The sequence below is a fragment of the Neovison vison genome, chromosome 3 (assembly GCF_020171115.1).
Source record: "Neovison vison isolate M4711 chromosome 3, ASM_NN_V1, whole genome shotgun sequence".
Classification (NCBI taxonomy): Eukaryota; Metazoa; Chordata; class Mammalia; order Carnivora; family Mustelidae; genus Neogale; species Neogale vison.
In genome coordinates this window covers 209,537,619-209,565,143 of record NC_058093.1, presented here as the reverse complement: position 1 = coordinate 209,565,143, position 27,525 = coordinate 209,537,619, and the positions used below count along the sequence as shown (strand labels likewise).

Genomic DNA, 27,525 nt, shown 5'->3' with positions numbered 1-27,525 from the left:
GGGCATAATACGAAACTTTAGATACGCGCTCCAAGAAAGGCCTTATGTATTAAGATTCAAATAGATAAAGCAGTGTGCTAGGCTAAACCCCTGGACAAGAGAGCAGGAATGTGACTAAGCAAAAATCCCTCAACTTCAGGGACTGATTTCAAGTCCCTATAGAGTAACTTTGCGTAACAGCACTTGCAAAGAAATTTAAAAACTTATAATAGAAACTTATCACAGAGATATTTTTATGCTACAGCAGAGAAGAGTAACACAAACCACCTGAGACCCTACGAAAGAAGAGGACCATACAGCCAAACACTGCAAAAAGGCACTAAGTGAGCCAACAAGATTCATGTTTTAATGGAGCATGTAGTCCAATGACAATGTTAAAGACCTCTCGGTTAAAGACCGGTGCAGTAAGCTGCAGAATTCCTCAACTTAGTGGAAAAAGAAATCTCTACTTGAAAGGTCCCACTTTCCCCCTTGCTTTCTGTTCATGATGGCATGACTGAATTTTTCTGGTAGGGTGCAATAAAGCTCCAATAGTATGCGAGTGAAAATGGCTGCCTTGCAAGTGTACGTTGGGTTGATGAACCATCCTTCAGGGCAGTTTCCAGACCATCCCAGTTTGCAGGTTACCCTAGACCTCACCAAGGGGGTGCTCAGGAAATGCTACTTGAAAAAACGAATGATCCAGTCTTTCCCATATTTCCATTTTCATCTACTTGCATTTTTGCTCCAAAAAGAAACAGAGTGGCCTTACAGCTGATTATTTACAGATTAGCTGGAGGTAGGTCAGAGTGAACTGAAAGAATGCCCTATCGTTCCAGGTAATCTCCTCTTTTCAGGCTGTTATAGGAAATTGAGCCCCTGCTACACAAGCTCCTATCAGCAGGTCCCTCTCTGTAAGAGAGTTTACCCACTAATCTCAAGGCACTTCATCAAGTGACTTATTCCATTCAGTGTCCACCAATCCATTTCACTAATATCTTTCAGGGATAGTAATGAGTCATAATATGGGTATCATATACTTCCAACCTATGGGATGAGACCTACTAATGGAAATTTTGGGTATAATGGCCAACTATCAGAAAGGTCTAGATTTGGGAACCAAGAAAGTTGCTTCCTTCCTAACCAAAAACAGGTTCTTGCCCTACTTTTGGCAACACCATGAGGTCCATTCTCTGACCCACAGTGTGTTCGTCTCCACTCCACCAGTGTCATGGTTACCAGGCTAGGAAGAGCAGATCCTTCCATGACATTTACACCCTGTTGCTAGTTCTTTCAGTAGTTGTAGTCAATGTATCTCCTGATCCATGCTGAGAACGGATAAAAACAGGTTCTTTTTTTTTTTTTTTTTAAAGATTTTATTTATTCACTTGACAGACAGAGATCACAAGTAGGCAGAGAGGCAGGCAGAGAGAGAGAGAGAGAGGAGGAAGCAGGCTCTCTGCGGAGCAGACAGCCCGATGTGGGGCTCGATCCCAGGACACTGGGACCATGACCTGAGCCAAAGGCAGAGGCTTTAACCCACTGAGCCACCCATGTGCCCCAAAAACAGGTTCTTGAGGGATTTTTACTTTCATTTAAAAAAAAAGATTTTATTTATTTATTTGACAGACAGAGATCAAAAGCAGGCAGAGAGGCAGGCAGAGAGAGAGAGGTGGGGGAAGCAGGCTCACTGCTGAGCAGAGAACCTGATGTGGGGCTTGATCCCAGGACCCTGAGATCATGACCTGAGCAGAAGGCCGAGGCTTAACCCACTGAGCCACCCAGGTGCCCCTGGATTTTTACTTTCTATATGAATTTTCATCCATGTACCCCCTGCATTGTTTAAATGAGACCTTTGTCGTAATTCTACTGGCTCTCTGAGCTGAATGACCTTTCGGGGATCATCTCGCTCAGCACCCATTTTTACAGATGATGTAACCAACCCCCTAGATATTAAGTGATGCTTCTGAAAGTTTCATCACTTGTCCTCACTGAGGGAGGAGAAGCTAAGACTCTTCTTACAGAGTTTCTCTGCAGGATGTTGACTCCAGGCTCGGAAGACTTGCGTAATGATCTAGGGGATGGTCATTCGGTCTGCAGTTAGGAGCACTTTTGAAGAAATAACTGAAAAGAAGAGAACTAAATGGGACTTAATTTGGACACAAAAGGTACCTTGTCTAGAGAACCACAGAGTGTTCCGATATTCTGGAGAATTTAACTTCTCTGATATTGAACTATGTTTATTTGTTCCAAGAATGGGTCAAAATCACACAGACAAACCACTTTCCAACTCCAAAGGCAGGTAGCCAGCCCGCTGCTCTTCCCCCTTCCACAACAGTCACTCCTCACTGTGTCTATGTCATGGGTGGTTGTCAGAGTCCCTTCCCGAGCAGGAGGGGCAACACAGTTGTGCATGGGAGGCAAGCCAGTCACAGGAACCTCAGGTACCGAACAAGCCAGTAGGCGGGTGTAGACTCAGGAACCCAGAGGCAGCAGTGTGTGGGCATTAAAAGTGTAGACTCCAGAGCCAAGACTCTGGACATGAACCCACCACTGCCTAGTCATGTGGCCTTCATCTCTGCACTGCAATCTCCTTGTTTATAAAACGGGACGCCCCAAGTCCCTGCTGCTGGGGGGCTGGGTGTGTGAGGATTACGGGAGCATGTGTCTGCAGCCCTCAGAGAGGAATGAGTGCTGGGTGAGTGTCTGCTCTCCTGGGGAGCTTGAAATCCTTGGCAACCTTCCCCACAGAGGTGGGCGCCCATCTAGGTGACCTACTGGGTTTTGTCTAAACAACATGCAAAGAAGAGCAGGTAGAAAGGCATTCAGGAAAAAAATTCCCAAGTGCCAATTCTATCACAGGCTGAACAACGGTAGGTTATTCTCTTATCCTGTCATTCTTATTAAGATCTGAAGACGCTTGTTGTGAGCCTACCCTTCGCATCCAACGGCAGTGTCCGAATGAACGCCTTGCTTGGGCTAATGTATCTCTGTATACGTTCCTTCATTCTTGAGGCAGTTTGCTGTATTCTGAGCACATGGTACTGGGAGATGAAGTAGAATTAGTCTGAGTACCTGTTGCCCAGGCCTTCACACGCGCAGGAGGCGCCGTACAAACAGAGCTCCTGAAGTAGGTCAGCTGGAGTAACAGGGAATTTAATGGGATTTTAAGCCGTATGGTTCATTGTACCTTAAAGTGAGAAATTCTCACTGATTATGTGTCAACTGACACACAAATAGGAAGAATCCTTATCCCAGAAGGAAGGGCTGTCCCTTCTAGTCATGCTGTGAATGTGGGCAAATCCCTCCGTCTCCCTGGGATTCTTGCTCCTTGTCTATGATGTCACTCCTGCCGTCTCTGGACTTACTAATGCATGCCATAAACTGAGTTTTTACAAGAGGACCAAAGGAAAGAAGGGTGCAAAAAATGCTTTTGGCCTTCTGATTTCCTAATGTTGAGGAAAAGCAAAACGGCATTTTATTCTGATACAATCTTTAGGCTTTTATGATTTTATTTATTTTTGAGGTTTCATTCCTGGGGTGCTCCCCCCGTTATGCACAAGTGACTGGGAGCATAACAGGTAAAGAAATTTGACAAATGGCAAAGGGAACCTACAGTACATGATCCAGGAGGAAATCTTAGTGATGAACAGAAAGTAAATTTTCAAAAAAATTTAAATATTTCAACAAAGCCAAAGGATGAAGAGAAGACTACTATTTCTAAGTTTTTAGATTTATTATAGGCGTTATCTCTCATTATTTATACCCATCAGAAAGCGTGGATCTTATAAGATTTGAAACCTCTCTTCAACATGCTCTTGACATAAAAATACTTCTTTTCTAAAAAGTATGGCATTCTTTTTTTCTAGTGAGCTGATTGAAATAGCGTTGTTACCTATAACAACATTTTGTATAGTCAAAACAAGAACAGCTGGAGAAACCAAGAGAGCAACATGGACCGCTGAAATGTAAGAACAAGAAAAGTGGGTTTGAGCCAAGTGCCAGCAAAAATGCGTATCCTTCAGAATTGTACTGCAAACTGTTCCAGATTCTACTGAAAAAGGAGCGATTCTAGAAACTGAAGCTGTTTATTTTGAGGCATTATTGGACCATGGTAATGGATAGAGAGATTCCAAGTCACTTCTATCCAGACTCTTCTCTCTAGGCATTAACTATGACAGTTAAACCCTAGGTAAACCAACAGTTAACAAGATTCTAGAGAACGTATCAATCCAAATCAAAGACTTCTAGATACTTATGGGTTTACCTTTCTTCCCCCATGTCAATGAGGGATGGGGGCAGGGATCAGAAATCTTTCTTGAATCAGCCCATACATCCCTGCCTTCTTGAAAATCTGGTATTTCACTTCTTGTTTCTTAAAGACCCAGCATAGAAATCACAAGCATCAATCACTGTAGATAAGTGACACCCCAGAGAACTTGTCCCCACACAGAATGCCTCTGGGGATTTGCTTCTGAGTTCTGATGCAAGTGTTCTACTCATTTCTGTCTTTTTCCTTGTTGTCCGTAGTACTTTTGTCTGCCCCTTCTTAATTTTCAATCTGATACAGGCTTCCTTGTCTCAATTATAGATAGACCCTTTGACATTGTGGCCTGGAGGGTGGGCTCCAGCAGCAAGAACCAGCTCTCTCGGCAGAGCTCTGGGATGTGTGGCAAGTTAGCTCACCTGAACCTCTCCATCCACTTCATGGGGTTTGTAATGGCGGCGGCTTCACAGGGGTGTACATGTGCACGCGTGCATGTGAAGGAAACGAGATAATCTGTGTAAAACTTTAGAACGGTACATGCTGCAGAGCTCAGAATCTGGTGGTACCCAAACCAATGGCTTAAAGATATTTTCATAAATATCTCATGGGAGGTTGGATAAGCCATAAGGACTTGGAACAAAACTAGCCTGGCCACCTTCTTTACCGTCGCATAGTGAGCATCAACAACTGTTTATTCATCCCACCCTCCGACTTGGGACATGATACAGAGCAATCCCTTCAAGGCATTAGGTTTGTCTTCAGTGATCAGGAATTGGAAAGAAATCACCGTTGAGGGCAGGTTCAGCGGGAGCTCTCCGCCTACACACTGGGCTCCCCCGCGAGATGGCAGCCTTGCCTCTGCCGTGGGAAGACCTGTCATCTCTCCAATGAGGGCCTGAAAGTTGGCCCCAGCTGGGTGAACCCCTCCCGCCCTCAGGTAGGTGATCACACAGTCAGATACAGGACTGCACTCAGGGACTGATTCCTTCTTATCTGAGACACACGCATGAACCAGCAAGTTCCACTGACCTGACCTCGGAAAACAAAGATCAAAATGATGACAGTGAGTGACCTGTCCCACCCCGCTGCCGGAATCAGGCTGATTCTGCACGTGGCATCGACCACTGGTCCCTGAGCCCAGGAAGTGACAGAACATGTTCTGGAAGTCCAAGCACCCAGCCTCCAGTCCTAAACGACGTGCTCGCCAGCCCCATGACCCTGGGCAAGTCAACTGCTTCTCTGTGCTTGTGTTTCCTCCGGTGTGAAAGGACAGATGGCAAGGGTGCCCGCCACAGAGCCCTGCTGGAAAGACACTGCCTGGGCAGCCCTTGCCCTGAAGAGCTGTGTCTGAGCATCACTCACTATTTTCATGGCTATCAACTCAATTTACCAACTTCACCAAAAAACAACACCCCCCTACAACAAAAAAACCCAAAGCCAAACAAACAAACAAACAAAAAACCCCCCCAAAAAACCCCAAAAAACAAAAAACCAACAACTCTAAAACAAAACCCCGATAAAAACCAAGAGGTAAAAAAAAATGTTGGTGATATTTCACGATTTGTGAATACATTTTACAATCCCAATTTGGTTTTTTCTTTATATTTTTTATCGAAGCTATAGAATTTACTCCAGGTGAACACATTCTCTGCAGAATATTTTTAGCTCTTCCCACGCAAGCCCAACCCTTGAAAAGCTTCCGCAGAGAGAGAGAGTCCCCTGAAAATGCGACAGTCTGAGCCTGTGCCCTGAGCCAGACTTGATCTGGGGCCACTCCCAGAAGTGCCGGCCAGCATGGACAGTGCGAGCCTCCCACGTCGGTGGCTGCTCCCTTCTCCCTGCTCCCAAGTGCCTTACTGGGCTCAGGAATTCAGCAAGGATCCTGAGCACTACACTGTCTTCTGGGGAGGGGGGTCTCCCCTTCCCCATCAGCAGAGGTACTCTGCATGTTTCTGGCACACACGTCTGATAGCAAAATCACTTAAGGAAAGTTTCCAAAGCTCTAGCACGTGGCACCACCCACAAAGGCAGTGTAAGTACATTTTAAAATGCCATAAGGAAGGCAATTAGATAGTAGCTAACATTTACTGGATAGTTCCAGGGTGCTAGGAACAGTGCCAAGCACCGAGATGCGTTAGTGCATTTAATTTCCATCACAAGGTAAGCATTATTATTATTATTATTATTGGTATTATCATCCCCGTTTTACAGATGAAAAAACTGAGCACAGAGATGTCATTCAGCTCACACAATGTTATAGAGTAGATGGCAGAAATAAGACAAGAAGCTCCATAACGTTAAGGAACCTTTCCTCTAGCCACCAAAATGACTCAGGTACAACTGTCTTAATACAACTATATATGTAAAGCTATTATTATTAAATTTCTGGCACTATTTTGCTTCCTTTCTTTTCAAATGAGGGTCTGAAGAAAGGATACCAAACCGACTAAGGGAACTAGTTCAGAGACTAGTTACCCAGAGCACCTTCCTGTTTACCTCCCACCTCCAACATACCCCGAGACGCTCCCAGGGTAACTACACACCAAACCCTTTATGCAGATGGCTTGACGTTCTCGTTATGATTGGAAACAAGCAAATCTGTTATGTCCTTGGCCACCAAGAATGTGTAACTTCGACCCAACAAGCACTGAAGCAGCTCGGATTAAATGGATCAGGGCACGGGACATGGGACGTTGGGCATGAAGACAAGGGGACCCCGAGGATCTAGCGAACAGGAGGATTTGCCACCTCTCACCTCCCAGCCCGGGAAGGCTTCCACAGGAGATGGCTCCTTGGAAGGCTTTTGACCAAACATACGAGGAGACTAAGGATGTGAGAAGAAACACCTCAGAAGAGAGAGGATGATGAGAAGGGGGGACCCCCACAGATGGTACTGACCAGAGTGAAGCAGAAAGGCAGAGGAGAGGGAGACTTCTGGAACAAGAAGGGAAGAGCTTTGCCCTGCTGCAGCCTGGCCAGTGATGGTGGCCTTCATTGATGACCTGCTGTACATACGCAAGGCCATCTCTGGGGAGCAGGGGATGGGAGGCACTGAAGACTGCTGGTTGGAACCCAACTGTAAGGTTAAGCTACATGAAACTGCCAACTGTAGGTCAAAAACGGCGACAGATGGACAACTTTCTCTTTTTGTAATCTGTACATTTGTACCTTTGAATCCCTCCCCAATTTTGCCCCTCCCCCCAGCTCCCTCCTCTCTCCTCGGGCAACCTCCAGATTGTTCTTTATTATGTATGACTCTGTTGCTGTTTTGTTTTGTTTCAGAGATTCCACATGTAAGTGAAATTGCATGGTATTTATCTTTCTCTATCTGATTTATTTCAATTAGCATGGAGCCCTCTAGGTCCCTCTATGTTTGTCACAAATGGCAAGCTCTCATTCTTCTTCAGGGCTGAGTAATATTCCATTGTAGATCCATTACCTATGGACAGATGGTTAAGTTGCTCCCCTATCTTTACTACTGTAAATAACGCTACAATAACCATAGTGATGTGCATGTTTTTTTTAATTAGTGTTTTTGTTTTCTTTGGATAAATACCCAGAAGTGGCACTGCTACATCAACATGGTAGCTCTACTTTTAAGTCTTTCAGGAATCTCCACACTGTTTTCCACAGTGGCCACACAATCTGCATTTCTACCAACAGTGTATGAGAGCTCCCTTTAATCCACATCCTCGCCAACAATTGTTAGTTCTCATCTTTTTGATAAGAACCATCCTGACAGGTGTGAGGTGAGATGTCTTTGGGGGTTTGATTTGTATTTCCCTGATGATGAGTGGTGTTTAACATCTTTTCCTGTATCTTTGGCCATCTATATGTTTTTGGAGAAATGTCTATTCAAACCATTTTTCTATTTTTTAATTAAATTCTTTCTGGGTTGAGTTATATGAATTCTTTATACATTTTGGGACATTAACTCCTTACTGGTTTGTCAGCTGCAAATCTCTTCTTCCCTGAGGTCAGTTGCCTTTGCTAAGTAAAACTTTTTGCTAAGTAAAACCTTTTTAGTTTGCTAAGTAAACCCTTTTTATTTTGAGGTAGTCCAACTGCCGATTTCTTATTATTCATTTAGTAGAGAATAAAAGTTTGCTATACAAATTTAATGAAAACGACAAGAAGGGAGCTGAATGAGATGAAAATGAAAACAATGAGAAGAGAACTGAATGAGAATTAGGAGACTCTGTGTTCTAGTTCTGACTTGACCCTTGAATCAACGCATCTGGATGACTCCAGACAAGTCTCTTAAAGTTCTGCTGTCACATCTTGCTCATCTATAAAGTAAGTCCACACTTAAGTTTAGACTGGACACACTTAATTCCACTTCCAAGTGAAGTGTTATGAATCAAGGAGAAGCCATCAAAGAGAAAAGGGAGGAGGTATGGTCAAATGAGGGGAAGAAGTCAACTGCATATGAGCCATGACGAGCTGGGGTAAGAGTAGTACTGAGGCCAGAGCAAGGACTTGAAGTAGAACCTTGTGAAGACCGAGTCTCCCAAATTTCTAGGTCACAAAAACCACCAGAGAAGCACAAGTAGTCATTTGGCTTAAAGACAAAGCAGTTGCAATTTTATCCTCAGTGAAATTGACTTGGACCATTTAAAGCAATTCTTCTACCGAAGCTCAAACATTTTCTAAATTTTTTTTTGTAATTCTTTTCTATGATCTGTAGAGCTATAGATTTTATTTATTTCTACCACAGCATTCATACTATAACATTTTATGCTAGAGAAAGTATAAAAATCTCCAGCTGAATTACATAACAATTCACTTCAAGACAGCCATGACTCTAAGAATGTCTCACCATGATACTTCTGCAGGGCTAGACTCTCTTTCTAAATTCTAGTTGTGAGAAGGACTCCTCGGATGTGTCACACTTTGTACATGGCACTACTTTGGTCACACTGCCCTCCATCTCCGGTCTACCTGCCAAACTCATTCATTCTTCAAAGTCTGGTCCAAGCATCACTTGCCCAGGACAGGGTCACTAACTGCTCCCTCACAGGCGAATCCCACTTTCTTCTGCATGGACAACACCTCTCAACGTGTCCTGGTTGTTTATTCAAACCCTGTGCACCCTGTCACTCCTTCTGGGTACATAAAAATTCACCTCGGTATTTCCAAGCTCCTGACTCCTTCATCATTCAAAGAACTGAATGGAATTGAATGCTATGCAGATAAAACTCATAATGGTTAATTTGTAAGATAATATCTTCTAGTAAATTAAAGAAATTCATGTGATGATATGGCATACTAATTAATAGTAACTTTGTAACAGTAAAAATAGGAAACATTGATGATAATCTTTATTGACTTAATTCATTCAAGTCGATGCAGATGCCAGTTGAGTCATTTTCGTTTCTCGGGTAAGCAATTACATAGTTTAATAAAAACAAATACAAATATAATGGTTTAAGAACTATTTTTAAAAAAACTAAAGAAATGTAAGACCTAGTACTTTGAAATGAGAGGTCATCATTTAAAATGCAAAGCAATAGGACATTTAGATAATGTCAAAATTTAGGATACTGGGGGGACGCCTGGGTGGCGCAGTTGGTTGGACGACTGCCTTCGGCTCAGGGCGTGATCCTGGAGTCCCAGGATCGAGTCCCGCATCAGGCTCCCAGCTCCATGGGGAGTCTGCTTCGCTCTCTGACCTTCTCCTCGCTCGTGCTCTCTCTCACTGTCTCTCTCTCTCAAATAAATAAATAAAATCTTAAAAAAAAAATTTAGGATACTGGGTAAGAAGAGGAAGCTTGAGAAAGAGGGGTTAGGCCTCCCCCAGTAATTTCTCAAATCAATCATGTTCTCATCAAAGGTATTCTTTAGAGTAACAAACACACTGTTGGGGATAAAAATAAATGGAACCTGATAACAACTCCATAAAACTGCTAATATTTTTGATAAAAATGAAAACGCAAGGAACAATTCTTGTTTCTCTACAAATACTCATTTGACTGAGATTGCATAGATAGTTCTAGAACCCAAGAGAGAATCAGGGGATGGTAAAAGTCATTTTTGAAACCAAACATCATTTTCTTATCTGGTGGATGGATGGAAGCAGGGGAAGAAAAATAAAGAGAAAAATGCCTGTTTTCCTTTTCCAGAGATAACCGTAGAAGTAGTTTTTGCTGTGTAACATCTTTCATTCCTTTTAGGTATTTTTGAAGCACAATCATTGAACTAAGTGTAATATGTTTAAAACACTGTTCATAGGGGCGCCTGGGTGGCTCAGTGGGTTAAAGCCTCTGCCTTCGGCTCAGGTCATGGTCTCAGGGTCCTGGGATCGAGCCCCGCATCGGGCTCTCTGCTCTGCAGGGAGCCTGCTTCCTCCCGTCTCTCTCTGTCTGCCTCTCTGCCTACTTGTGATCTCTCTCTCTCTCTGTCAAATAAATAAATAAAATCTTAAAAAAAAAAAAACACTGTTCATAACTTACATAATACTTTGTGTGGGATTCAGCATGTGAGTATGTGAGTGTGTGTGTGTGTGTGTGAGTATGTGTGTGTGTTTTAGATGTGTATGTGGATAAATACGTAGGATAAACAAGATTTCAGTAAGGTTCATTTCACCTCAGTCTGGGATAAGCAAGTTCCAATGGAAATGAGTGAACCAACCAGCATATTTATTTATCTTTTCTTTTCCTGTATTTACGTGCTTTATAGAAGGAAGAAAAGACAATGAATCTGAACACAGTTTTTACTACTGACACGTCTTTAATGACTCAGTAACTATGTGCTTGTGTCATAAGGTGACTGCCACAACTGTGACTTCACTACTTAAGCTAAAGGATGACAGTCTCTGTTTTTCCAAACACCATGGAACAGAGCTGATAGACCAGGGGTGCACCCTGGGTTCAGTCAAGTTCACAGTTCCCGAGTCCTGAAGGACAGGGAAGTGGCTACTCTGGCAAACGTATCTTGATTTTGGGATGGGGATGTGCTTCCTGACCAGATGAGTGTGCGTATGAGTCTGTGGATTGCCACGATCCCCTCCCGTCAGTGCTCTCTTGTTCAGTACCCCAGCAACCATGTTCCAAATACACAGTGTGTCATGTTTTTTTAATATAATGAATAAAAAGTGTTCTAGCTGGGGTGGCAGCCTGCCTCCCAACTTCCTAACCCTTCATTTCCTTTCAACACTCAGCTTGACTTGAGCTAAGCTGGTTTTTTCCCACCACTGTCAGTGGCTCTTCCGGCTTTGCTGGTGAAAACACAACTCTCCCAGCAGACCCACCACATCAGTGTGACTTTGAAGCCTTTGGTCTGAGCCCTGTCATCCCGAGTGGCTACATAGCCTTTAGTCTATCCCACGTGAGGTAGCATGACATCACATGACACTGGGTTGTCCATTCATTCTACATTCATTCTACATTCATTCTACAACACATACTGGAGATTTTGCTGTATGTGCATTTTGTTTCTTCACTGGGTCCTCCGGTTCCTCAAGCTAGAAGTCTTGGTATAACTTTGTGCAACTCACAGTCCTAAGTACAGTGTTAAGCACTTGGCAGTTACCTTTTAGGGACTTTTTTGGGACACATTTTTTGAGCACAACTTGGTGGCAAATGTCACAGCAAGCCAGGAGGAAATGGATTCAATGCCCAGTAAAGGTATGTTCAGTGGCCAAACACAACATGACCATGGCCCAAAGTTTAAATAAAAAGGACAGGTAAACATTTGAAATCACGACACAAAATCTGCTTTTGGAGTGAGTGTAAGTCTTGTTAATTGGAGGAATTTAAATGGAGCAAATAAGGACTTTCTTTAGTTATTTTAACCACTAGGCATTAATTGAGGATTTACTAAGAGTTTGAAACGGACCTTGGGCAAGTCAATATTTAGATAAGGACAGAGAGACAGCATCCAGACTGTTCTGGGAATCTTGGTTGTTTGAGTAGAGTAAGAAGAAAACATCAGGTGGGTTTTGCAGGTGGTAAAGCAAGAATGGGGGAGGGACAGGCGGGGCAATGTAACGACATGCAGATGGACATAAGCACGTCACATGGGAGGAGACCAGGGATTTTTCCTTGTGCAGAGATTTCAAGGGCTGGGAAGCATGGGAGGGACCGAATGTCCTAAAGTCAAGAAGGAACACTACAGGATGGGTAAGGAATGAATGGGAAACTCATGTGGGAAAGGCATGCGGTCCGACTCTATGTGGCCAGAGAAATAGCCCCAAAGGGTCCCCAGCTGCTCTGACAGGTTATTAGCCATGCAGATCCTGAAGGTCAAATGCCCTCCAGGTGTTCTGCTGGGGTTAATTGTATACTGTAAGTTTCCCCTCAGAGGCATGAAGACTGTGACTTCTTTAGAAGGTGGATATTTAATGGATGCCTAACACAATCTTTCTATATTTTCATAATCAAGTACTCTGGCATTTTGCCTGAGCAATAAGTTACCTTACAATTTAAAAGTTAAGTCTTTCATGTTAAATTTTATTTCAAAAACATTTACTTGGCGATTCAGGCTAGATCTTTTCTCCATACCAATAAGATGGACTCCAATTGTGTTTTATAACTGACTACTCCCTGTGAGATAAAAACACGTTGAGATAAAAACACATTGCTCTCTGAGGGCCCGAAGTCAATTTTATGCCACATAGGTTGTCTCTGGGTGTGAAATTCGGTGTCTGAGGGCAAGAGTATGAGAGAGACTTTTCACTCATCTTTACATCTTTTGGATTTTGTGCCGTGTACAAATACTTCCTATTCAAAAAAACCACAAATACAACTTAAAAAATGAAACTGGTTTGTGTAGTGAAAATTTTATGCATAAAGTCGATTTAATTTAATCCCAGTGCTATAATAAGGGCAGAATAAAAAAGAAATGTACAGGATTATTTTAAGAGGTGAGGAACAAAACCCCACACATTCTGGATGATGTTCTCGTGCAAAATGAAAAAAAATTTAAAAGTCAGTGTTTTAGAGGAATCTTTTCAGGAGTAAATTCAATATTCTGCTTCTTAAAACCTCAGTATACCTTTCTCACAAATCACATGTGTCAACTCATTCAAGGCTTCATGTCGAAAGAACAGCTTACTTGTCTGTACCTTCCACCATTTTCTGAGAGAGAGAACTGCAAGGTTCAAGACCTTTTCTCTCACAGTTACATAAAACGAGCAACGATAAGGACAACATGCTTTAACGCTAAGGTATTTTTAATGTCATATTCTTCTGAAAAGATCAAGTGTCCTTTGAAGTGAACTTCTGCTTTGGTAAGCCAAGGGACAAACTCCCAATATATCAAAATCTGAGGTGAGCCTTGACAACAAAAACCTCATACTTTCAAAGGATTTTATGTTTTGATGACATCTTACTTAAGGAATTAAAAAAAATATGGTGTTTCACTTTGCAACCCTTAAAATGTATCAGGAATTAAAAACAAAACAAAACAAAACATGTTGCCTTACTTTGGGACCCCGAACATGTGTCTTTTGTCAGGAAAAACACTGTAGGGAAGACTTGCCTTGTGCCTCCAGCTTGGATTTCTTGGTGTGTTGGTCTAGGTCAGAGGTTGTTCCACATGCTTATATTATTAAGAACACGGGGTGATGTGCTTTTTTATTATGTGAAAGGCAGTGTCATGATCTACATTGTATTTGGTTTTCACTGCAGTATTTAGAAATAGCCAAAAAAGTTGCTCCCAGCTTACCCCTTCAAAATGTATTGCACAAAAAATTTATTAGTCTGCTAAAATTAGAGAGTGTGAATGTTTTGATAAGAACAGGATATTTAGGGGTGCCTGGGTAGCTCAGTGGGTTAAAGCCTCTGCCTTAGGCTCAGGAGCCCAGCATGGGGGCTCTCTGCTCAGCAGGGAGCCTGCTTCCCCGCCCCCTCTCTCTGCCTGCCTCTCTGCCTACTCGCAATCTCTGTCTGTCAAATAAATAAATAAAATCTTGTGTGTGTTTTTTTTTAAGATTTTTGCTTATTTATTTGACAGAGAGATCACAAGTAGGCAGAGAGGCAGGAAGAGAGAGAGGAGGAAGCAGGCTCCCCGCTGAGCAGAGAGCCCGATGTGGGACTCGATCCCAGGACCCTGAGATCACGACCCGAGCTGAAGGCAGAGGCCTAATCCACTGAGCCACCCAGTCGTCCCAATAAATAAAATCTTAAAAAAAAAAAAAAAAAAAACAGGATATTTATACAATCCCCCAAAAATATTCTTAGAACATACTTCGGAATTGCTGAGGGGGCAAAAGGGCAGCAGACCCCCATCTTCAGTAAGAGATTCATTGTTCATGTCTGTGATGCACTAGGAAGGACACAAGGTCACTCCTGTGCTTTTGCTGCCAAAACCCTAATCGCCTCTGGTCAGGACACATCAGATGAGCCACAGTGAGGGCACTCTATAAAATTAATGTCTGGTCAATGTCGTGCCAGAAAGGAGGGCCGAGGAACTGCTATATAAGAAGGAGGAATGGAAATTGAATTTGTGCTTGATGCTGGATTGGATTATTGACCAGAGTCATCACTATCATTATTACTACTATAACTTCACTGTATTATTATTGGGACAATTGGTCAAATCTGAACAACACTTATAGGTTACAAAACAAGAGCGTATCAATGTTAAATCTCTTCATTTTGATAACCATACTGTGGTTATAAACATGCAGGTCCTTGTTCATAGGAAATCCACAGCGTGTTGTTTAAAGGGAAAGGAGCACACGGTCTGCGGCCAACTCTGAAACGGTTGTTGAAAATGTGTGTTCATGTGGATACAATGGGGAAGCAAATATGGCCAACTAGCTATTACTGAATCTGTCTGATGAATGTCTGCGAGTTCTCGGTACTACTTTTACATTTTGGGAGTAAGTTTAAAATTGTCTCAAAATAAAAAGTTATTATTTGTTAGGAAAACCCTTATGACAATGTTTCAAAGAACAAAAAATGGAATTTTAGAAAAACATCTCCACTGAAGCTCTAGTGTAGTTGATGGATCCAATGGGAATATTTTATTAAATTAACAGCAATTCCTTTCATTAGTATTCCAGATGTGCAGAATGAGGTATGGGGGTTCGTCCCTCCTTGCCTTTTGACATAAGCAACGTAAGACTCGGAAGCAGGTTTATGACGGAGGAGATGTCCTTTGCCCAGACAGATGAACACTCAGAGCGCCATGCCAAGAGCAGACATGCCATAGTGGCCTCTCCCTGAGTTCAGGAGTGGTCTTTCCAAAGAGAACCTGCCTTTTGTCCGTCCCTGACTAGAATCACTGGATGATTCTCCATAGCCCTGAGGAGGAGGCCCAAATCCTCCGGCCTCGGTTCAGCATGAAGCTGGTCAGGTGGGGTCCCCCACATACTTCCAGTAGCTCCCCACAAACACCTCTATTGTAGCATTATACAATACCATCAACCTTGTTTATAAGGCTGTATTCCCTCTAGATGAGCCCTTTGAGGATCTTAGTATCCACAGACACTTAAGTTCACTGACTAAATACTGAAGAAGAAAGAGGAGCTGAGGTAACCTCTTGTTCATCTCACTCCTCCCCCTCAGCAGCACCTTCACACTCAGTTTTGTCAGAAAAAGTCTTGGGGATCAATGTTATCCCACTGAAGACTGCTGTTCGGACTACTCTGTTACAAGAGGTTCTCACTGAAGAAGGAAGGAAATAGCCAGGGAAGCCATGTTCCATCTTTGCCAACTACCACAGAGCTCCATGCACAGCAGGAAATCAAACTTCTTGCCTCCCTGGCAAGTTCTTTCTCTCTGTTGCTGCTGTTTCCTCAGCAGGAACTCTCAGACTAGGTGGTCTCTAAGACCTCACCAACAGTTTATTTTCAACAGTGCTGTTTTTTAAAATATGACGTTGACAATGCCCTATAGAATCAGTATGGTGGCCTTGCTCTAAGACACAGGCACTCACCACTTTCAGCAAACTTCAGAAAAGGAAAAAAAAAAAAAACCCAGCTGTGCAAATTAAAAAAAGAATGGTTGTTGTTTATTAAAAACAAACAAACAAACAAACTAGAGAACATACCTAGGGCATTTAAAATATTTTATTTAGAAAGTCAAATGCTGATAACCTTCCTGAGGAGACACCTATTCTTGACATTCGATGCATTTCAGTATTAACTCCCCTTGTGGGGGGAGGGGGTGTTTCAGGATACAGCTTATCTTCCTATTATTAGAAAGCCTATGTTGAGGTGAGTACTGGGTTACAAGAATGAGCCAGAAGTTTGCTGGAGCTTGTGGCAAAACTGGGCACAGGTTATAGCCCCAGGGAGAAAGGTGAAAAGTCTGACAGAGATCTGGCAAATCTAGGACAGTTCCAGGTGGCCTCAGAGAACCTGTCGCTAGGCAAGGCACAGAGCAGAAGGGGAGGACAAAGATGGGCAGAGCTGGTGGGAAAGGAAGAAGACTGTCAATGTCACTTCCAGAAAATCTGAAGGAGGAGGAAGAAGGCTGAGATCCGGGGGACTGGGGGGGGTGCAGCTTCAGGTGACAGAGGCCAGGTGGGACACTGCCTAGGAGACCTCCCACCCTGACATCGGTGCTGTGAGGAGGCCTGCAGGCCAGCGTTCCTGAGCAGTCAGGGCCAGCCCATGGCTTTCTGGCTTTCTGGGGGTAATTACAGTCACCACTTCCCAGGTATGTTTTGAAGTGTTGGGGACATCAGCTCTTGGTATGGACCGAGGACATGGTTCTAGGTGCTGGCTCAAGGCAGGGCTCAAGTGGGGCTGGCTGGTGGGGGAATAGCCAGAGGGTTCAGTTGTCTCCCCTCCTCGGACCCAGAGAGGAGTGGACAGTGTGTAGGCAGTTGGGAGTTGATCTGAGGCCACCAGGGCTTGGGACAATGGATGGTGATGAAGAGCACCGGCCAGGCATGGCGGCACCTAGTCAATCCCAGAGCCCCTGCCCTTCCACACAGCAGTGATGCGGATCCTGAAGGTACCCCTCCCACACGCCATCACTGCTTCCAGCCTCCTAACAATGTCACGCAGTTGGTATTATGATCATCTACCCCCATTTCATGGTTGAGAAAAGGCAGACAACAAGGAGGTGATTTGCTCAAGGTCACACAGTGGCAGGAAGGTCAGAATCTGAGCCCAGGTGATCTGGCTCCAGTATATTTCCTTGAGACAGGGACACTGTCCAGTCCGCAGACTCAGAGGTCTTGGGCAGGTGCCTCTGGAGCATTCCTGCCCTAGGCGGACGTTCTTTCTAGATCCTGCCTTGGCACTTGAAAGCACAGAGGCAGCCTGAGCCCCGTGAAGCTGGTCTCCCCTTGGGCTCTGGTTCAGGTCAGTCCCCTCCCCCTCTGGGTGGTTTATCGCTCCAGGGGCAGCTGAGATGGAAGAAGAGTGTGCTCAGAGCACAGCCCCAGGGCGCCCCTGTGCAGTCATCCTGGTTTACTCATGACGTCCGAAGTATCCAAGATGACTTTTCTCTCGGATGCCACATAGACGAATCTCTAAGAGTTCACTCCCCACAGGAGTAGTTCCCATAATTTACAAACGCAAGCTAAACTCACTCCCTCGAAAGAGTGCATGCTTGGGAGGGGGATCTGAGTGTGTCATCTTGGGTGAAAGTGCTGGTTTACTGTATGGAGGGGAACCTTCCTTTCTGGGGTGCAGTGCTACGTCCCAGGGGGCCAGGCCCCTGACTTGTTTCACCTGCAGCTCCCTAGAGAAGTGGACAGAGGATTCTGTTACATTCTAACAGGCGCTCAGGGATGGTTTTCGGTGTGAGTGGTGGGGGGAGAGGACAGGCGGACAGCCCAGAGAGAAGACGCTTGTTCCCTGGGAGCTAACACAAGTGGCCCGTTGTTTTTCAACAGTGCTGGGGAGTCCAGAGGGCTCTGATGAGGTTCAGGGACAAAGGCTGGGGACCCAGGTGGACATGGCATCTTGGGCTCCGGAGGGAAAACCTGCTCCTCATACAGCTTGTGGGCTTCAAAGCCTTTCTGGATGGTGGTGTGGTGGGGGGCAGGGATGAGGAGTTCAGTTGGTTAAAAAACACTAGACCACTTAACCTGGATGATGTGATGTTCTAGAATTCTGCGTGCCTTCCCCAGAGGACACAGGACAAGCACACAGGCGGGAGCCACTGAGGGCACCTCAGCGTTGGACGAGTCGGTTCCCAGCCCTTCTGTGGGCGTGCGCACCCCTCTAAGAGCCTCTCTGGGAAGCCTGGCTCCCACCGCCGTTCTCACCGAGTGGCATGCCACTCGCTTCGGGCTGTGTCTTTAGAGAGTGACGGATCTAAGACCCAAGGGGGGGCAGCCAGACTCCCTGGGCCTTGCCCCTGTGCCTGCGGGGTGCCAGTCTATTCCTGTCCTTTTACCCGGGAGGAGGGGACAGTGTCCTTCTCCCCTCTCTGGGTTGATGCTGACACACAGTTCTGATAAAACGTCAATGTAGGAAATGCCAGGCGGTAATGACAGATCCCTGATCAACATGTCAGACTGCTGTCACATTTCTCACAGAGTCTTATTTTTCATCTTCCCCTTTAAAAAAACCTAGCAAGGGGCGCCCAACTGGCTCAGTCAGTTATGCGTCTGCCTTTGGCTCAGGTCACCATCCCAGAGTCCTGGGATGGAGCCTGCCTCAGGCTCCTTGCTTAGCGGGAAGCCTGCTTCTCCCTCTCCCACTCCCCAGGCTTGTGTTCCATCTCTCACTGTGTCTCCCTCTGTCAAATAAATAAAATCTTTTAAGAAAATTTAAAAACCTAGCACACTATAATTTTTTTTTAAGATTTTATTTATTTTACTTGACAGAGATCACAAGTAGGCAGAGAGGCAGGCAGAGAGAGAGGAAGGAGGAAGCAGGCTCCCTGCTGAGCAGAGAGCCCGACTCGGGGCTCGATCCCAGGACCCTGGGATCATGACCTGAGCCGAAGGCAGCGGCTTAACCCACTGAGCCACCCAGGTGCCCCTAGCACACTATAATTTTAAAAGAACCGATCAAATACCCACATTTTAAGAAGGAAAAACCGAACAGATTAATTAATAATTCAATTTAAGTAATTGCTCTTGGTGTGGTGTCCTGCTATGAGTCTTTTTGGGGAGGTGGAGAGGGATCTGTCATGATCATCACCTGAGACTATGTTCTCTTTATGATTATTATTTTTTAATTGTGTTATGTTAGTCACCATGAAACTGAGACTGTTTTCTATCTCCTCATGTGTAGATGCAAAGGCATGGTGCCCACTAGCAAAGGGGTTCCTGGATGGACCCCAGTCCACAGAAAGACAAGTGTTGGCTATATGAACGAGAAAAGAACTAACTAGGCACCTAGCAGTGAATTACACCACCCCACACCAAGCTGCCCCATTATCTTACATATGGATCGTTATAACTGACTCCCAGACCATTGTCCCACTGCAACCTGGCCTTCCTCGGCGCCATTTTCCACCTACAGCCAGAGTGATCTTGATAAAACACAACCAGGTCATGTAATTGCCCTGCTCGGAGATCTCTGAAGGTCCCCCCCCAGATCAACACAGACCTGGCCTACGAGGCCAGTGAGGTCTGACCCTGAATGCTTTCTCTAACCCCCATCAATATTTAGCTAACTGGGCACTCTTCACCATCTACATTGGCCTTCTCTGTGAAAGCTTAGGTTTCCTGTAATTCAATCGAAATTCAAATGGAGGGGTGGATGGGTGGCTCAGTCGGTTAAGCCTCTGCCTTCTGCTCAGGTCATGATCCCAGGGTTCTGGCATTGGGCCCCTTGGTGGGCTCCCTGCTAAGCAGGGAGTCTGCTTGCTTCTCGTCTCCCTCTGCTCCTCCCCACCTTCCCCCACTCTATCTCTCAAGTAAATAAATAAAATCTTAAAAAAAAGAAAGAAATTCAAACGGAAGGCAATATGAACAGCAACACAACAAAACAAAAAACAGCCCAAAGCCGAAAACCAAAAGGTAAACTTAAGTGTCATGTTTTTAGAGAGAATCATTAAGATATCTCAAGATAAGGTTAGATTTTATATTATAAGGGGCAACCTCAAGTAATTTTAATACATATTATTTTAATTTTCCTTCTTAAAGAACTCTGAAATTAATTTTTATTATAAAATTATTTTAGAGCTGCAAGAAAATGAACCTTTAAGGTGTTGGATTATGACACCAAAAGACTTTCTCAAGGATTCAGTCTCAAAAGTCCTAGGTTTAGTAAGTTTGCATTGTATTTACTATTAAGATACTGGATTTAGCTCCATTTTTATGACTTTAACAATAATAGGCATTTCTTTAAATAAAAGTTAATTTTTCCCCCAAAGTATCAACTTCTTTGATAGATGCAATGTCACACAAGTCCTGGACGACACCCTATAGCTCTAGCCAGCCGAATCACTACTTTAGTCCTACCCGTACACCTCCATCCTGTCATCTCCTTTTACCCCTCCAAGCCATCCAGTTAAAGACACAGTTCAGTAAAGAAAGGGTGCCAGCTGCCGCAGACACCCAGCCCCCTTTTCTAGCCAGTTTGCCACCTCTAACTCCTTCCTGTTAGAAATTCTAGAACTCTTGGTAGCTACCCTGGAATGCTTATCAGATGCAAAAATCACAGGAGAGGATGCACATAAAAGCTTTCAAAAGGGTCATTCTTTTTATTACTATTATTATATTAGTCACCATACGGTACATTATTAGGTTTTGACGTCGTGTTCCAAGATTCACTCTGCATATAACAACCAGTGCTCCATGTAATACGCGCCCTCCTTAATACCCATCTCCAGGCTTATCCATCCCCCGCCCCACCTCCCCTCTGAAACACTCGGTTTGGTTCTCGGAGTCCATGGTCTCTCATGGTTCCTCTCCCCTCCATTTCCCTCCCCCACCTTCATTTTTCCCTTCCTTCTCCGAACGTCCTCCATGCTATTCCTTATGTTCCACAAAAAGGGTCATTCTTATCTACCATCCTGCTACAAAAGCTCCAAGACAAGGGTGCTCTGCTAAAGTGAGCGGAGTAGAGCTGAGCAGGTGCACACTGGCCCAGACCTCAGTCAGAGCAGGGCAGGACCCGTCTATTTTACACGCTGCTTTCTGCATCACCTTCCTTTCAAAGAGGGGATTGTGAGAATGCAAAATGTCTCAAGAGCACTGTGTGAGGAAAGGAACCCTTTAAAATTCTGTTACTGTTGGGTGTACACACACACACACAGGCACACACAAATATGCTCTTTTGGCACAACTGTAAGAAAAATGACTTTCTGAGAAATCTAACAAGTATATTTTCCTTTGGCGCATGCTTAATCAAATGACGAAATAACAATATTCTAAGAATACGTATGTAAACAAAACAAGAGAAAATTATTATTCATTTCACCCTTTCACATAAGCAATACTGCTATCCAAGGAATTAGGAAAACGGCCCAAAATATTGCAGATGCGAGGCAAGCTATGTTTTTCCCCCATCATTGAATAAACGTTCAGAAGTGATCTATGTTCTTTACAGCATGCATTCTCTTCTCATTGGGGCCATAGGATACTCATCTTAAGAGTGAACTGAATTCTATTCTATTATCCCCACGGAAGCAGTCACCATAACTATTTCTCTCTGCTCATGTCACTTCTATTCTTTTGTTCTCTGGGAAACTGCCTCATTGTTAATTTAGAAATACACGTAGAAAAAAAATACTACCCATATTTCTCAAAGATAGGCTATTTTCCTGATTACCTACATCACCAATACCTTCATAAAAGCATTTCTTACAACCCTTTTGTCTTTAACATTTTTAACCAATGTTAATATTTTGGCATGAAGGAAAGCATTTTTCTTAGGCAGAGAGCTCAATTTTGAAGAAAGTCAAAGATAAAATAATATAAACATGGATTTTCAAGCAACCTCATTGAAAATGGTTTTCTCTTCCACCATTTAAAATATTTCAAGAATGATTTACTTACCTGGGAATATTCAAAGTCGGTGATAGGAGCTATACTCTTGATATAGTCTGATCGGAATTGGTTTTCTGGGTTGGCCAGTGGAACTGGAGGTATGATAGTACTCATCGCTGAAACAATTGTCTAAAATGGAATGAAGAAAAAAATATGGATAAATATAATATTTAGGCTCCTTGTATGACAACTAAGGTATGTAATTCTTGTCTATACTGTTTTAGAGAGCAGAGTATTTAACTTTCTACTTTCCTTTCTATTAACCAAACATTTTTAAAAAATCCTTACCACAATAGCATCTTTAACATTTTTCCGGATGTCCAGAATTTTCTGTTTCTTCTCTCTGTATTAAAAGAGAATTGTTATTAATTTAATTTATCTTTAGCACTGACCTGAATCCGTTGAGTGGGATTTTAAACTTCCAGCTGCAGCATGGGGCTAGACTGGTTTTCTTAGAGGTCAACATCAACCCCCAAAATAGCAGCTGCATAGTTTTTAACTGGGAAAGGAAACCATACTTCTTTCCTAATTTGTACACTAAGCAAACTTGAATGCATACATTACAATGTAGTTTTAAGCAACTACACAGGTTACACAAAGCATGGCTAAGTTGTTATGAAAACTGGATATAAAAACTCTACAGCTACACTTGTAAATCTATTTTACTTGATTTGGCCATCTGTTGATTGTTACGTATTGAAATAGAGACCGACCAAGGATATAGAGAAGAGTGTATACTGACATTGGTTAAGAAATGCAGCACAGACCAACATCGCAAGAACATTTAATCGATCATATTTTGTTAAGCAAGTTATGTTATTTTTTTCATCTAGATGCTACCAAAAGAAAGATTTGCCTACATATACCAAATTCAATACACGCTTCTCTCTCAATCCCCCTTCCCCCAAAAAGGTCTTATTCGATGATCAAATTAACTATTCAGAGAAAGCACGTTTGGAAATGCTGGAGAGAAGTGAAAAAGTTTGCATGCAGTTTGGAAGCAAAAGCGAAATGGATCATTCCTTACTCAGGATTAAATCCATTGACATGCAGGATCCTCATTTGTTTGACGATCGTGCTCTTCCCAGACTCACCAGCCCCTGCAAACAAACAAAAAGAATGCTGGGGTCTGTGGCCCAATACCGTCGTCATCTCTCCTGCCCCCCCGCCCCGGACGGCAACCGCCCTACCCCAGCGTAGGCATTTTCCAGTACACGACAGCTGGCGCCTGGAGGAGCGAGCGGGTCCCGGCGGCCGGCGGCGGGCGGGGGGGAGCGCGGCCCCCTCTTGGCCCTGCCCGCCCGGCCCCCGCGCTCGCTGCGCTCCGGGCAGTGCGCTCCGCTCGGGCCGGGAGCCGCCGCGCGCCCTCCGGCCTTACCCAGTAGCAGCAGGCGGTGGGTCGCTTTATAAGCCAGACGCTCCTTCTGCAATTGTTTCTCGATCTTCTTGTTGGCCTCGCGTCGTTCTTTTTCATCGACGCCCTGGTCTTCCGCCGTCTTGCTGTTGCCCAGACACCCCATGCCTGCCCGCTTGGATGGACGTCAGGCAGACTTAGGTATTTGCACAAAAAGCAATAGAGAGTTGTAGATGTGTGTGGATCCTGCGACGGCTTCTCTTCCTTGCCGCTGAAAGAGATGCTCTGGTCTCTCGGTGTTTGCCGATCGGAACGGGCGTTCCTTCTCCCTCCCTCTGCCCACCGCAAACTCGCAACTAAAAAGGATGCGAGGAAGACGCGCGGAGCCCAACAGATGCCTTTTTTTTTTTTTTTTTTTTTTAAAGATACAGGTTTAGAATTCTCTGCTGGACAAATCGCACACAATGAAGGGAGACGGGGGCCGAGAGCACCGGGCTCTGCTGGAGCCAGCCAGGGTGGCGCTGCGCCCGCCGCCCGCACCGCCCGCCGCCCGGCGCGCTCAGCCCGGCTCAGCCCCGCCTCCGCCTGCGCTGCAGGGGAAGCGCTCCGCGGGGGAGCGAGAGGAGGTCCCGCCCCCGCCGGGTGCTGGCGGACAGCGGCGCGGGGACACGGAGCGCGCGGGTCCCGTCCCCTCCGGGCGACTGTGCGCACCTACCGGCCCGCTCTCGCCCTACGCCGCCTCCGCCGTCGGACGCGCGCCCCCTCCCGGTTCCGAGCGACCCCGGGGCCTCCGCGCGGCAGGGAAGGGGAGCTGGCCTGCTCGTGGGGATCTCTCCGGGAGCACTAGCGCTACTGGGGCTCGAGGGGGTCGGGAGCTGACGTCTACGAGCCCGGCCCGCGGGAGGCTCACCCGCGCCGGGTCCGCACCTCGGCCGCGTGCCTCTCTCGCACCCCGAGCCCGGGAGACTGGGTCTGGGCGTGCGCTCCCCGCCGTTGCCTCGGACGCCTCCCTGCTCCCAGGCAGGCGAGGACTCGCTCAGGATCATGCATATTCTATCAGGGAGGAGGATCGGTAAGAGGCTCACCAGTCACACCGCCTTTGTTCCGTTCATTTTCTAGACTATTCCAGCGCACCCACGCCGCCGCCTCCCTTAGCCTCTTGTCTTTCTCTCCAGCCCCCGTTTCTCCTTCGCAGTTCTCAGAACAGCTCTACTCCTTTCCTAGGAGACACTGCGACCTCGAACTTTGGCACTGTAGCCCCGGAACCAAAGAGCGTAGAGACCGGTCCGCGTTCTCATCCACGGTGCTGAGTGCGAGTTCCTCGATTACTGCTACCACCACCTCGCCTAGACGGTCCGTGCGCCGCAGCTTTGCACTCGCGTGCTTGGACTTGCGGGAAGGATGACTTAGAAGTCCGGGACAGAGATCACCTCCTTTCCTGTGGCGCTGTTGGGGCACAGTGATGGTCTCCAGGCTCTGGGGGACCCCAAGGCCCTGCACACTGATTCTTCCATGTGGCCTTGTTCGTCTGTCTTCAAGTGCCCCAGTTTTCTCCCAACCTACATTTCTCTCACATTCAGCAAGGCCCGATCTTTATAGAGAGCAAATGGCACCCGGCGTTGGGGGGGGGGGGGCTTCCGACGCTCTGCTGCCCCCTTCCCTGTGTAGCCCGCACCCCGAGGGGGCACAGCCAGCCTCACTTGTCAGTGTGTCTCATGCAAGCCCAACAGCACCTCCTTATATCACAGGCTCCTTGTTAGGGCCACCATTTACCCCTCCTGCTCACAGCAGCCCAAGAGTTATAAAGGGAATCTGACTCGGGCCTGTCCTTCCTGACCTCCTGTTCACACCTCAGCTCCTAGGATCCTGGCTTTGGCCCCCCTCCCTACGCTCAAAATATTCTCTTTAGGGGCATTAGTGGCCTCCCAGGCACTAACCTTCATCTGAGAACTTGGGTCTTTGCTTTCTTTGACCTCTCCATGGAGCTGGCACTGACGGTCCTTTGAGACTGTCTTGCTCTTTGGCTGGCATGTCACGGTGGTTTTGATGCTCTGCCCACCCTCTGGCTGGTGTAGGTGTCTGGGGCCCCACCCACTCTCTCTCCCAAGAAACACACACTTCTGGCAGGGCTGACTGTGCCCTCCATAGTCTATGCACACAGCTCAGACTGCGGCCACATCACATCTCCAGCTCAACTCACCCTCTTGTCCCCTGCCATCCTGGAGCAGACCTCCACTTTCATCCCCCTGACATATATCCCCAGTTCTGCCTGCCAAAGGCTGAGTTCATGCCCTAAGCCTCCCCTCACACCTCCAGCCCATATCTTATCCGTTCTCTCTCTGTGATAAGGGTCCCTGATTTTCCAAACCAGAACATGGGACTCATTCCTGACTCCTTTTCCTTTTCCCCAACCCAAACAGTTCCTGTGTCCCATGGAGTCAGTTTCCTAAATACCAGCTGTCTCTTCCACTGTCTTCCATTACTAGGGTCTTAGATCACTGATCTAACGTGGATTTTGGCAATGGCCTCCAGCTCATAGTCTAGTGCCCCATGTTGCCACAGTAACAGCACAGATCTACCATGTCTGTCCCCACCACCATCAAGTCCTCGACCATGATCCATCAAGACTGGGTTGGTGTAAACTCTGTGGCCTCAGCTCTTAAGGGTCACCCCTTCCCAGCACTGCCCTGAGTCTCCTTCCAACCCTGTGGACTTCTGGAACACCTTGGCTTATCCATTGGGTTCACATGCTGCTTCTTTCTGGAATATCTGGGATATCTTCTTCAGTTGGCCACCTCCTAGTTATCCTTCTAGGCTCACTACTCCCTCCACCTTCAGTGTTAGGCCCCTCCCAGTGCTCCATCATCCCACCAGCTCCTTGAATTGTAATGGTTTATGTACAGCTTTTCCCAAAGTCAGCTAGACCTTGGCCTCCATGAGGGCGGGGCCTGAGTCTGTACTTGCCATCTGCTGCACCTGTGTCTGTCCTGCGTGTGGCCGGAAGGAGGTGCCCCATGGATCTTTGTCAAATGGGTGAATGAATTCCTGAAAGCCAAAGAGAACTCCTGCTCCAAGGGGGGGGGGTCTCATGAAAGGAATTTTGTCATCAGATTTTAAGTTCAGGAAGCACTTGTCCTGTTTGGTACTATGCTGAAAATATTAATACTTTCTTAAAAAACAAGAGTAATAAATTGCTCTTCTGGACACAGGCAGAAGCAAACATACAGTGCCATACTATATGCTGAGCTAGGTGAAAGTTTCGAGTTTTGGAACCCCTTTGGAGGGGACTATTCTCACCATTGCCTGGCCTTGCACTTGGAGTTAACACAAATGTTCACGCATAATAATATCAACCCAGCATATACTGCGGGTGATGAGGGCACTCAGGAGGCAAGAAAAGGTATATAAAAATTGCATAGTATAGTGGGATGTTCATAAGGACTTGTCAGTTTTCTTAATGCCAAGATTTTTAAAAAGATTTTATTTACTTATTTGCACGTGTGCAAGAGAGACATAGATAGTGATAGAGATAGTGAGAGAGAGCACAAGCAGGGAGGAGAGAGAGAAGCAGACTCCTCACTGAACAAGGAGTCTGATGCGGGACTTATCTGGGATCCCGGCATCCCAGGATCATGATCTGAGCCGAAGGCAGATGCTTAAGCCACTAAGCCAACCACTGAGGCATCTTTAATACCACGACTTTTATAAACAGTTGGAAGAAAAATTTCAAAACAAATCCCAAGGAAACTCAGAAAGGGAGAATTAAATTAGAACCCCGAAGCTACACTTTTCAGAGAGCCTGATAATTTAGTTACCCTAAAAATGCAGCAAAAAGTTTCCATTTGTTCAGATCTAGGAATTAGGAGTATCAAAAAACAAGACAAGGGGCTCCAAATCGAGATGCTTATGCTAAGCCCCACATGACCAAACTTAGAATCAATTACAGTTTTGACTTCCCTAGAAATGAAATCTTAAACCCATCAATCCGCAATCACCCAATGAGCACATGTTAGGTAATCTGCTTCACACACCACTGTCACCTTACAATAACCAACCTGCTTTTTAACCTAGA

General features: G+C 45.4%; 1 protein-coding gene across 3 annotated transcripts in view; it reads right to left on the bottom strand.

The window, feature by feature from the left end:
* The window catches only part of GNAL (G protein subunit alpha L), a 139,294-nt gene that overhangs the window by 77,259 nt on the left and 34,510 nt on the right, over nt 1-27,525 (bottom strand). Inside the window, exons 1-5 of one of the 3 annotated variants that reach the window (XM_044243636.1) lie at nt 24,381-24,398; nt 23,478-23,724; nt 23,127-23,199; nt 22,388-22,442; nt 22,109-22,228 (exon numbers count right to left, since the gene is read on the bottom strand). In XM_044243636.1, coding sequence (XP_044099571.1) covers nt 22,109-22,228; nt 22,388-22,442; nt 23,127-23,199; nt 23,478-23,619 — 390 coding nt within the window. In that variant the 5' untranslated portion in view covers nt 23,620-23,724; nt 24,381-24,398. Of the gene's footprint in view, nt 1-22,108; nt 22,229-22,387; nt 22,443-23,126; nt 23,200-23,477; nt 23,725-24,363; nt 24,399-27,525 lie in introns of those variants that run through there. The other 2 variants (XM_044243637.1, XM_044243638.1) reach the window with 2 other exon arrangements.